Raw genomic sequence first — 15,059 nt, 5'->3', positions numbered from 1 at the left:
ACTCAATAAGAAGACAACTTAATTAAAATAATAGGCAAAAATGGACAAGAATTAGTCATCAGGAAAATGCAAATTAAAACCACAATGAGATACAATTATATACTCACTAGACTGGCTAAAATGAGAAAGACTGATAATTCCAAAGTTTGGTGAAAATAAGGAGAAACTGAAACCATCATACATTGCTGGTGGGAATGTAATGTGATAAAGCTCCTTTGGAAAACAGTTTTTAATAAAAATAAATATGTGCTTACCAAATGGTCCACCACTCCTGCTCCTAGGAATCCACCCAAGAGTATTGGAAAGATATGTCCCCAGAAAGACATGTTTGTGAATGTTCATAGAAGCATTATCCATAACAGCCCCAAATGGAAACTCTCTACCTTCTCTTTAACCAATGAATGGGTAAACAAATGTGGCAATGGCAACCCACTCCAGTACTCTTGCCTGGAAAATCCCATGGACGGAGGAGCCTGGAAGGCTGCAGTCCATGGGATCGCTGAGGGTCGGACACGACTGAGCGACTTCACTTTCACTTTGACTTTTCACTTTCCTGCATTGGAGAAGGAAATGGCAACCCACTCCAGTGTTCTTGCCTGGAGAATCCCAGGGACGGGGGAGCCTGGTGGGCTGCCGTCTATGGGGTCACACAGAGTCGGATACGACTGAAGTGACTTAGCAGCATATCCATACGGTGGCGTGCTACTCAGCAATGAAAGGGAATAAAGTACTTTTACATATGTGGAAAAAATCTTTAAACTCTTATGTTAAGTGAAAGAGCCAGACACATAAGACTGCATATTGTATGGTTCCATTTATATGAAATGTTGGAGAAAGACAAAACTGTAGAGATAGAAAGCAAATCATTGGCTGCTGAGGACTGGAGATGGGAGTGAGAATTGATTGCAAGCAGGCCTAAGGGGTGTTTGGAAGTGGTAGTTTTCCAAAACTGAGTTGCAGAAATATTTTCATGACTCTATGCATTTACTAAAACTCATAAAATGTAAAATGAATGAATTGTGACAAGTAAAGTAGTTGTTAATAAAACAAGCATTTAAAAGAATGTGTTCATGGTTGTTGCATTTTTTTTAACTGGAGCATTTAGTCCATTTACTCTTTTTGTAACTATAGATATATTTGGATTTTTCCCTGTCATTTTATATTGTGCTTTCTGTTTGTTCTGTCTTTTCTGTATTTCTTTTCCCCTTCCTTTCTTACTTTACTTTGGATTATTTTTACCCAGTTCCTTATTTCTTCTTCTATTAACCTGGAAGTGATACATTCTACTGTTGTTTTTAATATAGTCACCCTAGAAATGTCAACATACACACTTGCAAGTCAAAGTCTAGAGTTAATAGCTTGCCCTTTTCTTGGACAATGCAAGGAATTTAGAATAAATGAACTTTAATAACTTCCTGCTTATGTATATATAATACTAATGTGGCAATTTTAACCCCACAAGACATTTTAATTGTTTTATACAGTTTAATATTATTTGACTGTCCACATATATGCTATGTTTTGGTTGTCATACTTTATTACATCTCAGATTCTACATCCATGATATTAGTCTCAAATTTTTTTTTATAATGAAAGGTGATAGATTGTATTAAGAATACCGCTTTTAGAGTCAAACTGCTTAATTTTTATACTTTTTAAAAAATAAAGCAAAACTAGAGGGATACCCCAAACCATGCCCAGTGTCACTTCTAGTCAGTGGCAGAAGCAGGATTCGAAACAATGAAGCCCTTATTTTAAACCCAATAGCATCTCCTCCATTGTGAAGGGATTCTTATAACCCATAGTCTAAGAAGTCTGCTGGTGGCACAAGAGACCAGAGCCATCTTCACTGTCAGCAAGCTTTATGTAGAAGTTCAAATCCCTCTCATGCCTTGAGGTTCATAAAGGTTCATAAATAACTCCTCTGAAAAGATTAAGCTAAGTACAGGTGACTTGAATTTCAGCCTAATGAATGCTTTTAAAATAAACTTCTCTGTGTTTCTTGCACATTTATTAGCTTGCCAAAATAGGTAACTGGAACTGTCTTGCAAATTTTACAAGATAAGACTGCTTCCATATATATCCAGTTCTGTGTTTGGGCTCTGAAGCACTGAAGCCTGCTGCACTTATTCCCAGGACAGACCCTTGTTCTTTAAAGCAGAGAATTGAATTTCCCCTGATACAAAGTCACTTGGATGTTGTCAAGCCATAGGAGAGATTGTATGATGGAACTGTTAAATGCTGGATAGATTTGGAAGCTATCTTTGGTGGAGAGGTTTCTTTCAGAAGTGTGGTTAGCACAGAGCAATCTTCCAGGTCTTCTAGGTTTTCTACTATCTCTATAAGCCTTTCTACAGCGTGGCAGGACAGTGTCCTGCAGGAATTGGCTCTGAACTTTTCCTGTAGGTCCTTCTGGCTCAGAGGCTTCCTCCAGTGACCGTAGAAGGTATCCGAACGCTCTGTGAAGACGGCTCCATCCTTGAGGGCAACACTCATCTCACAGTACAGTGTGTTGAAGTTTGGTAGGTTGTCTTGAGGGTGCTCCAGCTCCACCTTACCAAGCAGCTCTCTCACCTGTGGCCTGTCGATCTGGCGTTTGTGGAAGGCTGGGACAGTGATGACACCGTCGAGCAGCATGACACAGGCCACATACTGGAAGGAGTGGCGGGCTTCGTGCTCGGATTTGGGCAAGGGCCTGTTCACATACTGCACATCTGGAATTCGAAGCACAATTCTCTCAATGCGGTCAATGGGGAGCGGGGCTTTGTCTGTTACAAGGTGCCTTCTCACAGATGCAGCTGTGTCTGCCACCCAGTGGGTGGCCAAATGGGCAGGGAAACGCTTGAAGGCCACATCCTGCTTCTCCAGAAGCCAAGTGTGTGAATCTAGGTCTGGAAGGACTTTAGGAGAATAGTTGGCATAGAAGGCCCCAAACCCTGTCTCCGAATCCAAAATCCGTTTGTTTCCCTGGAGACCCAGCATTGCCAGGAAAGCAGCTTCCAGCCCATGCCTGGCAGCATTGCCCATGTGAAGTGGCTTGGTCTGAGTGGCAGCATTTGCCATGGGTGCCCCAGCGTGAGAAACAGCAATAGCCAGGGCCTCTTGGCACTCTGTCACGCTGAGCCCAAAAAACTTAGATGCGGCGGCAGCACTCCCCAGGGTTCCCACCACCGAGGGGGGATGGAATCTGAAAAGCAAAAGAACACAGAGGTGGAGACTTACAAACTTCAGCTGCCAGGGGGCGGTATAGTACAGTGGTCAGGAGCTGAGCTAATGGAGCCCTAAGGCCTACATTCAAATCTCAGCTCTTCCTATTAGCTATGTGATCTTGGAAAAGTTATTCAACTTCTCTGTACCTGTTTTCTCTTATATAAAGTGATCATCATCATCATCATAATAGTAAAACTCCCTTGTGAGTTTTGAATAAACTCGTATAATTACAGCAGGGCCTGACCCATAGTAAATTACTTACAAATGGGACTGTTATAGTTGGGCTTCCCTGGTGGCTCAGCTGGTAAAGAATCTGCCTGTAATGCAGGAGACCTGGGTTTGGACCCAGGGTTGGGAAGATCCCCTGGAGAAGGGAAAGGCTACCCACTCCAGTATTCTGGCCTGGAGAAGTCCATGGACTGTATAGTCCATGGGGTTGCAAACAGTTGGACACGACTGAGTGACTTTCACTTCACTTTCACTGTTACAGTTATTGCCCAGAAAGCAAAAGTTGTTGATTGCTGAAAGCCTCTGTAAGTAACTGTAAAAACTCAATAGAAACTGTGAGCGCTCACTCAATATTCTTATTTACTCCTCCCCCAGAAGGCTGGAACAAATGGCAAAATAAATATTAGATTGAACCATCTGATACAGTCAGCGCTGGACCATTTTTGATCTGTGGGTTGAGTAGTCAGGTTTAGGGTATTCTGTTCTCATTCGTCTAAAGGACCCTAGAAATACCAAAGTATATTTCTGCTTTGAGATGAGCTGAGGGCTGTCCGGAGTACCCATGAAGGCCAGCACGTCATAATCACCTTGGGGTGAGGGAATCCAGATCTGTTTATGGTCCTGGTTGCTCAATTGGCTCTCTAAACCCAGAGGAGACTTTTCACTAGCACTTCTGAGATCACACTTTTCTATATGGAATAAACAGTTTGATATCTGGTTGAGTGGACTTAACTGCCAGTACTAATGACAACAGCTTCCACTGAGCCAACCTCTATATCAGAAAGCTCCACAGAGAGAATGACTAACAGATGGAGGGAAGGTGGCTGCCTCAGGAGGGGGCGCACTTTCTCCATACCTCTTTGGTATGTCACAGGCTTCTTTGGAGAAACGCAGTAACCGGCCTTGCACTTCAATACCAACATTGAAAGCCAGCAGCAGGTCAAGGCCAGAATACTTTGGACTTGGTGGCAGGGCTTCTGATAGAGCCATGAGGACAGGAAGGACAGCTCCAGAAGGGTGGGTAGCAGGGTGCCATGTGTCATCAAAATCCATTGAGTGGATCTGTGTGAATAGACACACAAACAACAACCAGAACCTAAATGTGTCTCCCTTCATGTGATGGCTTTTGGACCAGCCAGGGTTTATTTCAGTAACAACCTTGTTTGATGTGACATTTTTAGATCTGATCCTCTGAACATTAAACCTATGAACTGGCTGTGATTCTTAATCACATGGTTGGGCACTAGATATGCTGTCCTCTGGCCAGATGAAGTGGGACCTTCCAGAGCAGCTAGTGAACTGCAAGGAGCTTGGGTCTTACTCAGGGGCCACCATCGGAAAGATCCATACCTATAAACAAAGCTGTAGAATTCGGTAGCTTCTCCTCCCTCCCTCTTTGACCTTTCAACAAGTCACATGAAGAGTTTAATGTCATTTATTCCATATCAGGCCATATTTCCAGAGCCCTTTTTATTATGAAATAATTTCAAATCTATAAAGAAGTTGCAAGAACTATTGAACCCAGATCAACTAGTAAGCTATATTTTTAGATCTTTATTTTCTGCTATAAGGTTTTATTCCTCCTCATCCCAGTCACTTGCTTTTTCCTTCCATGAAATGGTAATAACCAGAAGTTCAATTTAAAATAGGTTTTTGTCTCGTGGCTGGTGCCTTCCCCATGGCTTACTGGATGTTTACTTGTGGATGCACTATCAGATTTGACTTTCGATATTCTGAACTACTGTCCCTGTAAACCATGAAAATATCTGAGAAATCCCAACAAGTTCACGTCCAAATTATATCTTGTAGACTGCTCCTGACACACAGAAAAGGCACATAAATTGTCTCTCAGATGAGAAGTCCTGATTTTTGCTTCAGAAAAAAGAGACACCAGATGGTCATTGTTTCTATCTTGATAAATATCTGCTGATTGAATGAAAGGCTGGTTGCTAAATAGAAACTGATACTGGCCACAGCAGAAGGGATTAAGAAGGAATTGAGTCTGGATATTTAATTTAGAGTTGAGATAACTTAGAAGCATTTTTATCAAAATATTTCCATCTTATTTCCTCTTCTTCACAGTTTCAAAAAACATCAACTCACTGTAAAAACATGAAATTGAAATTACAACATAGGAGAGAGGGCAGGCTCCTCCACCTCTCTGAACTTGAGTGAACTCATCAGTAGAATATGAAAACTGGGAAATTTCTGAGATATCTTCTGGCTCTGAAATTATTCTGATTGTTGAACAGTACAAAAAATGGAAATCTCCTTACAGCCACACCGTTAACGAAAGCAGCATAGGTTGGTGGGAGCCTGAGTTCTGGCTGGCCCCAAACAGTGCTGGATACATTGGAACTATAGATCTGGAATGAAAGAATATCAATCAGTGATACAGGGTATGAACCCACATGCCAAGTCACCATTTCAATAGTTGTTCTTCATCTTTGGAGACACTACTTTATTACCCCTTATTGAGCCCCTTGTGCTAGATTGAAGCCCTAGTTATTGGATTTCTCTCTTCCTTGTAGAAGAAAAATACAACTTTCTCCCTGGAAGGGAGAGGAGATGCTGTCACTTAATCCCAGACTGTGATCCCTAAGGGCACCAAAGAATGAAGTCTGAATTTACTCTTATTTACTCCTTGGAGATGAACACTATGAAAAGATGGACTGGTCGTCTCTATCAAGAGTATTCTTTGGTGCGTGGGAGCACATCTCCAATGTAAACACCTGCAGGATGGTCCAGGCTTTTCTCCAGAAAATCTTCAAGTCTTTTCAAGAGCAAATGGCTCAGGGCAGGTGCTATAGCTGCCAAGACTCTCAGGTAAAACTGTGCTTTCAGTTATAATAGTAATCAACTTGAGACATTGCTAGCCTTAAGATTAAGACTGGTATTAAGACAGTGACTTAGTAAAGTACGTGGATGTATATTAAGCCTCAGGTAATATAAAGCATAGATGTACATATGTGAGAGTTGAACCATAAAGAAGGCTGAACACCGAAAAATTAATGCCTTCAAATTCTCACGCTGGAGAAGACTCTTGGGAATACCTTGGACAGCAAGGAGATCAAACCAGTCAATGCTAAAGGAAATCAAGCCTGAATGTTCATTGGAAGCACTGATGCTGAAGCTGAAGCTCCAGTACTTTGGCCACCTGATGTGAAGAGCTGATTCATTGGTAAAGACCCAGATGCTGGGAAAGATAGAGGGCAGGGGGAGAAGTGGGCAACAGAGGATGAGATGGCTGGATGGCCTCAACGACTCAATGGACTTGGGTTTGAACAAATTGACAGTGAAGCACAAGGAAGCCTGGCATGCTGCAGTCCATGGGGTCGCAAAGAGTTGGACACGACTGAGTGACTGAACAACAACAACAACAAATACAGCATCAGTTCAGTTCAGTCACTCAGTCATGTCCAACTCTCTGCAACCCCATGAATCGCAGCACGCCAGGCCTCCCTGTCCATCACCATCTCCCGGAGTTCACTCAGACTCACGTCCATCGAGTCAGTGATGCCATCCAGCCATCTCATCCTCAGTCGTCCCCTTCTCCTCCTGCCCCCAATCTCTCCCAGCATCAGAGTCTTTTCCAAGGAGTCAACTCTTCGCATGAGGTGGCCAAAGTACTGGAGTTTCAGCTTTAGCATCATTCCTTCCAAAGAAATCCCAGGGCTGATCTCCTTCAGAATGGACTGGTTGGATCTCCTTGAGGTCCAAGGGACTCTCAAGAGTCTTCTCCAACACCACACTTCAAAAGCATCAATTCTTCGGCGCTCAGCTTTCTTCACAGTCCAACTCTCACATTCATACATGACCACAGGAAAAACCATAGCCTTGACTAGACGGACCTTAGTCGGCAAAGTAATGTCTCTGCTTTTGAATATGCTATCTAGGTTAGAAGGATAGAAAAGCATAAAACTGGAAACCAGCATGCTATATTCAGCAGGCACTCTCTCTAAAATGAAGAGTAGAGCAGTAGAACAGAAATGCGTATCCCTGGATACATCTCACAAACAGGTGTGTGTGTACACCTGGCTTCAGTTCTAAAGTAGACATGGAGCAGTCCTTACTTTACTGTATCCACTGGCTTTGTGAAACACTTCTGTGCTGGTTCCCAGGAGCCCCACTCCCAGAGCATCCAGAACCATCCTCTTGCTCCGCTGAATGACACGATCTGTCAGGTGGCCCACCTGCAAGCCGTGGATCACTTTGGCAAAGCTTTCTGTGACAGACTTTAAAGGCAGGAGTGTTAGAGGAGTGCCGCAATTACTCTGTATTCACACACTTCCTTTCCGCATGAGAACGCAAGGTATTTCTGCATAAAGAGTATGCTCCACTGCAGAAAACCCAGTTGGTCAAATTAAGTTCAGATCCTAAAAAGTGACGTGTAGTGAACACATGTACGAGGCAGAGGGGTGTGGAAATGGACAATGGCCAGTTTCTGTCCTCAGTTGAGTTGAGGACACAGAGTAGCAAGCGGATTGTGGCCACAGAGTGTGATGGGCTTTGGTGGGCTCAGGAAGAGACTAAGAAGGGGAGGAGAGGAGGGTTATCTGGCCCATCAAGTGAGCATGCCTGGGCGTGGAGGAGGTCCCGGGGACTTCCCTGATGGTCCAATGGTTAAGACTTCACCTTCTAATATAGGGGGTGTGGGCTCGATCCTTGGTCAGGGGGCTAAGATCCCACATACCTTGGGGCCAGAAAGCCAAAACATGAAACAGAAGCAATATTGTAACAAATTCAAAAAAGACTTTAAAAATGGTCCACATAAAAAAAAAAAAAAAACTTAAGAAAGAAAGATAGTAGGGGACCCCAGCAGACCCCCTGACGAGTCCTGAGCACCACCCCATGTGCCAAAGAATAAACGATCTCTTTGTGGCCCCTGAGGAAGGGAACACCAGGAAACAAATGAGCAACTCCTCAGCCGTCTTTCACCTTGGGCCGTCTATTTCTAAAATATCTTTTTGGCCTTGATTATTTTCCTGGCATTTACATCTGTTCTTAGTAAAGATGCTATGACTAATGCATAAATTATGGTAAAATAAAGAACTCAGGTTCAATCCCTGGATGGGGAAGATCCCCTGGAGGAGGGCATGGCAACCCCACTCCAGTATTCTTGCCTGAAAAGTCCCATGGACAGAGGAGCCTGGTGGGCTACAGTCCATAGGGTTGCAAAGAGTCTGACATGACTGAAGTGACTTAGGACACACTCATGCACGTATTTAATAAATATTTCACGAGATCTTGCTATGTGTCTGCCCTGTGCTAAGCACTCTAGAATACCAAACCAAGATATTATGGTTCCTACCACAAAAATACTTATCTTCTCCAGGGGACTAAGGATGGTAGACAGATAATTAGAAAAGCAGTATGGCAACATCATAATGGATAATTGCTAAACTAGAAGGTTAAAATTCCATGAACTTTAACTGATTCATTTCTTCCTATTTTTTTTAATCAGAGAATTACATCTATTCTTGGCAAAACATTGATGAGAAACAAAATGCATTTAATTAGACCATCCAGAGGCTATGTGAAATATTGAAATGACATTTTTAAGGTAGAAGCAGGTAACTCTTCAAAGGAGAGGAACTGAGAAAGCTGAGAAGAAAAGGAAAGCTAGAAAAACCAGTTTAAATAAGCCCCATAAAAGGAAGCAATACCTTGAGCATCATGTTGTTCTAAAGAGGAGGCTTGTCTCCGGAGTGAATTGGGGAGAAATTTGGTTGCTGGTGACTGTTTTTATATCTCTCCCTTCTCTCAAAACCATTCTCTTTCATTTTTTTTTCTAACTTGAAAATTTCCACTATTTCAACACCTCCTAGCTAAAATCACTTCAACTTCCTCTGTAAAGAGTTGTTTAACTTGCCTGTAAACTAACTAAATAAACCTAGAAAGTACAGTAGCAATGATCAAATGAGTCCTCACAGATATCAGAAAAGTACATTGATGGCAAAACTAGGCATCTTGTGCCTAGATGCTATCCATCACAATCAGAAAAATAGTCACACTCTTTTATATAGGTGTTCTCAGTTTTGTCCTGGGGAAGTAGACATGGATTTTTGGAAAAGATCAGCAAAAAAATAAAATAGAAGTCATAAACTAACTTACAATATTGTAATGAAAATTGAAAAAAATTAAATGTCCCCCAAATGTGACTTGATTTGAAGAGAAAAAGTTAGTTTTACATAACCTCCTTCTCCTTCTGCCTCTGTAACTCAGCTTGCCCCTTGCAAAATCTAGATCCTGTAGGTCACATAGTCTCAGAAAGTGGGAACTCGCAATACTAGGAACTGGAGTTTATCTCACTCACTCTTGTCCTGCTCTTTGCAATCGCCCAGCCCCTGCAAACCTGCTTAATCACGCCTGTTTGTGTAAAGGTTAGGCATCCTCCTCCCCATCTTGACCACTGTTGCCATGCTCCTGAAACCCTGTAGTTTAAACCAGCCTATTAACAGCTAGAGTTGCCCACTACAGTCTGTTTATAACAACTCTGTAAACCCTTTGTTCGGGGCTCAGAGCTTGGAGTGTTAACTCCCCTGGGCCCGCTGGTGTAATAAACCTGAGTTCTTCAACTCTCCAAGTGTGGTACTTGGTTTCTCGAGTACTAGTTTCTGCAACAGGTTAAGTGAAATATGGCATGCACAGTATTTAAGGAGTACTCTCATTTTCCCCTTCCATTTCACCTCTGCTAGTCACTATTGTCAGGGACAAATATGCCTTCCAGAAGTTTCTGAGGTTGTCTGAGATTAAGAACCTAGAAGGGCATTGAGTATTTATCACAATTCTTCTCAGATGTTACCTTGTTTGCTCCTGAACTGCATTTTCCAGTACATGCAGATCACTGGCTCCTGGTCCTCTGCCTGGTGTCCGGGATCTATTGCCGGCCTCCCTGCTATGGCCCAAGTGGACTTGAACACAGCTTGTCTGGGCCTTTTTGTTTATAATCGGTCACTTCAGGTTAGCTAGTCTGAACCTAGCTCTGGTCCTCTAGGGAATTCTCATTGCCCTCAGGCTGCCTAGCTCTGTGCCATTGGTTTGTACAGGGGGTACCAGAAAGGTTGAGCTTGTGGTTGCAGGTGAAGTGACAGAATTCTTCTTTGAGGATGATTGCCTGTTAATTTCAGAGGAAATCTCCTAGAGCCTTGGGGTTCTACCTGGGTCCTGTCACAGAAGAAAGAATTTGAGACAAAGAGAAACTAAATGGTTCTGCATAAATATTCAAACGGCTGTCTCTCCAGCAGTCAGTGTCTCTCAGAGAAAAGGTTAAGTGCTTTGCTTCTCTTGGTTGGGGCTCTGGAGACACGGTCAAGGCATTAGGAACCTCTGTGGATGGCTGGGGGTGATACCCTGGTTTTAAGTCAGAACCACACACGGGTTGGGGGTGAGGCTGGAGCTGGGCAGGTAGTCAGCAGGGAACCCCATGTTGGAAGGGCCCAGGCAGACAAAAATTAACAGCAGTGGACCCAAATATCTAATTTGAAGTTTTTCTTTGCAGTATAATAGTTCATCTTTCTCAGGAAAGTTTGTTACAGGCTACAGCCTATGTCAGCCGTGCTTTGGGGAGTGAAGGCAGGGTGATCATTTATGTATAAAGAAGGCTGGGGGCTACCAGTCAGAGAGAGAAATGACCAGGAGCGACATGGAGGGGTTATCCCAAGTAGTTAAGGAAAATTCAAAGGAGGGGTATCCAATTGTACCTAGCTGAATGATGCAGGGAAGAGGGACCAGAGAGGATGACACTGGGGCATGTTTGGATTCTCTTCTTAAGCCAACTGCTGACTAAAATGGGCTTCCCAACCATGGTCCAGACTGGGGAAACCCAGAGCCAGGCTCCGTGGTGGCATGCACAGTGGTTGTGAGCATCAGGGTACCATTTCAGACAATTTGTTTTATATCAGTGGACTCCAAAGCCAGGTTCCAGTGGACAGGTGAATTTCTGCATCCAGGAGTAAAGTGAATATTTGGGTAGGAAGGGCAAGATAGGTATCTGGGGCCATTAGGATAGACCCCAGCAAGTAAGGATAATCACATCATAAGATTTTGTGACTCATTGCTTGATAGTCTACATAAATTGGTGTTAAGAGTAATCTGAGTGGAAAGAAACAGTTATCGAAGTTGAAAAACACTCAAAATAGAACTCCTGAAGCATTATCTTAGTTTGAAATTCTGGAGTTTTCAGCTTACTGGTGAGTTCTGTTCACAGAGCTGAAAAATGGACTTCGCAAACTTGCAAACACTCAAGCAGGCAAAGTTTATTTTAGAGGACAGAGGTACAAGGCTCTCAGCATTGACCCTGAGAACCCCCAAAGGTGGGAATGATGGTAGTTTTTATTTCTTTATTAGAATTGATCTGTTCGTTTTTGGTTGGCTAAGGGCCAGATACATGTAATTTCTGACCAATCCGTTTAGATGTTGCTTTGTCCAGCTTGTCATTTTTATGGCTTTCTTGGATCTCCCAGTTTCTCAGTTTTTCAAGACACTGTGATGCCATCCCTTGACCCCTTCTGAAGATCTCAGAGCATTATTTAGGGGCTAGATATGTGTTTAGGAGCTAGATGTGTGTTTAGGAGCTAATTGTCTACCTGGAGTTTTTCTCCTTGATATACTGGAGAGCTTTTTATGATTGTCTTGTCTTGGGTCTGAATGTTTTATGACCCTCCAGACCAGGGAGGCATTCCTCTGAATGTCTATAATCTGAAGCAATAAATATATCTTTTAATGGAGCAAAATGCTTGTGTATGAGAATTAAAATTGAAATTAGAAGAAGAACTGAGGCTCTGACTTATATACTGACTGTGTAACAATTTCTACCTCAACTAGATATTTAGAGAAAACTCCTAAGACCACTTTTACATGAAAGGGAAGAATGGATTATAATGGCTTCAACCACCTCACCGTGGAAGAACTTTACAAAGTGATGATAAGCTGTATAAAGTCTGATGAGCTTTGATGGAAGTGCTGTCATTTAACTTTCCTGGGCTCACTTTTTGTCACTGGTATTGAATTTGAAGGTATATTAGTTCAAGTTATTTGCTTGCTTAATTACTCTGTGCTTTTATGGAACAGTGACCAACTTAAAGACTAAGGCCTTCCGTAATTAGAGTCACTTTCCAGTTATTTAGGGGCTTAGATGATAAATTATAGATTGACTGACATCTCTCTAATCAAAAACAATTGATGGCTTCCAGTTGCCTCTTGCTCTTTGCTCCAAGTATTAATAGAAGCCAGATTATATTTAAAAGCAAATTTGATCTTCCATCACTGTCTGGAGGGGAAGCAGTGTAGAGAACATTCCCATGAAAGCTCACATGGGGAGGAGCTGAAGCCTCCTGTTAACAGTGGATTTGGCCATGCATCTCTCCATAGCAAGCCTGGTCTTCAGAGACCTGGCTGGCAGCTTATTGTTGTTTAGTTCCTAAGTCATGTCCAACTCTTTTGAGACCTTATGGACTGTAGCCCACCAGGCTCCTCTGTCCATAGGATTTTCCAGACAAGAATATTGGAATGGATAGGCATGTCTTACTCCAGGGGTTCTTCCTGACTCAGGGATCGGACCTGCCTCTCTGGCATTGGCAGGCAGATTCTTTTCCATTGAACCACCACTGCAACCTTCAGAGACCCTAAGCCACACCTCCCAGCTAATCTGCTCCAGGAATCCTGACCCTCAGAAGTTGTTAAGATGATGAAGGTTTGTTCTTTTAATTGGAAAAGTCTCCAGGGTAATTCACTACACAGTAATAGACAATACAAACTCCTACCTATCAGTAAGCTTTACACACGCTGTCAGGATCTGACCAGAGTTCTCTCTTCATTCTCACAGTGGGCTTAGCATCTCCTTTCTACCCAAAGAGCCGAGGTCTTCACGCCTTAGGACCTTAGTACCAGTGATTCCCTCTCACTTCTCATGTCTTGTTCCCACACCATATTCCTTTCATATCTAACTTGCCCCACAACTTTCTTCTCTTCATCTTCCCTCTAAGTCAGTGGTTCTTAGCCAGAGATGAGTTGTGCCCCCAAGGGACATTTGGCAATGTCTGGAGACAGTCACCAAGTTGTGGCATCTAGTGGGTAGGGTCCAGGGATGCTGTTAAACATCATACAATGTACAGAGCAGCCCCTTACAACAATGAACTAGTTCAAAGTGTTAATGGTATTGAAATTAAAAAACTCTATCTAAGTGTAGAGTTACATCTAGAAGTCCTCCCAAACTCCCCAAGTTTAGGTCAACATGCCCATCTGCATGGGGCACAAAGTTTCCCTCTTTATATTCTTTAAGATAGGGAAGTTCTGTTTAGGAAGGGAACTGATCTACCCCCCGAATCACTACATCCAGAATATCATACATAGTAGGTGCTCAATAAATTTTTGTTGAATGAATTAATGCAAACCCAATGCTTTCAATAAGTCAGTCATACTAACACCTGGATGAAATTTAATCCCTCTTTATTCCCAGTGAAAATGTCCAAGGAAGGTTTTTTTTTTTTTTTTAAATGACTGTGGTTTTTATAGAAAGTAAAATACAGTGAACTGATCTTTGTCTTTCTCTTGACAACAGCAGGTCCAGCCATAAGGGATGGCTTGTGAATGTGAGCTCTGAGTAAATCAGGAATATTTGAAATAACAAATCAGAAATGTGATAATGCAGACTATTTCTAAAAAGGGAGAACCATTGCAATACAGTCTTTGCCCAGAATAGCTGATTTGTCATCTTTGAATTTCAGTTTTCTTTTTTCTGCCTTGCCCTTCCTGTGCAATCTTATGAGTCAGTCTCTGGGTTGTAATTATTAAGTATCATTTTTGGGGAAAACTTATGTTTTATCAGAGGGCAAGTGGTAGCAACCAGGGTTCCTTTCCCTGGTTAGTATTTTTGTTAATTCCTTTGCGATATTGAAACATACTTAGAATGTTTTGTAAAGGGGAAAACTTTGGAGTAAAGTGCACTTAATTTCCTTAAAACAACAACAGCACCACAGTATAACAGCCATCAAAATCTTCAAGGCTTACACCATTATCTGTCTGCCTTTGTTCTGGTTCCATGTTCCCCAGGCCCTAGACAGTAAGATAAAACCAGATTTTGACTTGAAAACGTCAGTGAGGCATCAAGAAAGAATGTCTCAAAGTAATATCAAGAGAATGCTTCACAGAGTCAATGGTTATTTTATGTATGTGTGTTCACTATACGCTCTCTCTCTGTGTATGTGAACTATTCTTTACTGACTTATTAAATTTTGGATGGAATTTTGAAAGTGGTCATGAAGGAATTAGGTTCCTATGAAGCGAGGACTTTAAACTGTTAAAGGAATGTGTGGCTGTAAAATCAGTGATTCAATATAATTGACTCGACATACTTTATTGTGAAGACATCTTTCCATTTGTGGAGGCTCAGGGTGGCTATGTTTTATCTTCAAAAGCACCCTACCTCAACGAAAAGTATTGTCTGTAGTTTTTCTTGTAAGCGCAAAATAGCCTGTCGGTGTTTCCAAGTTAACTAGTAAATACTGAGTGATTATCCATCTGTTGTATCATTGTGCTTACGATGTCGTCACAAAGAACTAAATGGATGGATGTCTTATTTAAAGAAGTCTGGTAGACATTTCAAAAATATTCCATGCAGA

The 15,059-nt window shown here is 42.2% G+C and overlaps 1 protein-coding gene across 2 annotated transcripts; it reads right to left on the bottom strand.

Moving 5' to 3' along the window:
* Window positions 1–1,515: 1,515 nt before the first annotated feature.
* On the bottom strand, window positions 1,516–9,159 carry ACOD1 (aconitate decarboxylase 1). Of its 2 annotated transcripts, XM_012184798.5 has the most exons (5): window positions 9,105–9,159; window positions 7,512–7,673; window positions 5,715–5,804; window positions 4,295–4,500; window positions 1,516–3,187 (listed from the first exon to the last, which is right to left on the bottom strand). In XM_012184798.5, exons 1-5 carry the CDS (start codon window positions 9,114–9,116, stop codon window positions 2,188–2,190), a joined length of 1,470 nt encoding a protein of 489 aa, XP_012040188.2. In that variant the 5' UTR covers window positions 9,117–9,159; the 3' UTR covers window positions 1,516–2,187. The 2 variants fall into 2 exon arrangements, with proteins under 2 accessions (XP_012040188.2, XP_012040190.2); XM_012184800.5 differs by lacking the exon at window positions 7,512–7,673.
* Between the last annotated feature and the right edge of the window lie 5,900 nt (window positions 9,160–15,059).

This window comes from Ovis aries, chromosome 10, assembly GCF_016772045.2.
Source record: "Ovis aries strain OAR_USU_Benz2616 breed Rambouillet chromosome 10, ARS-UI_Ramb_v3.0, whole genome shotgun sequence".
NCBI lineage: Eukaryota > Metazoa > Chordata > Mammalia > Artiodactyla > Bovidae > Ovis > Ovis aries.
The sequence above is the reverse complement of the archived record's forward strand: the minus strand, read 5'-3'. Positions and strand labels throughout refer to the sequence as shown.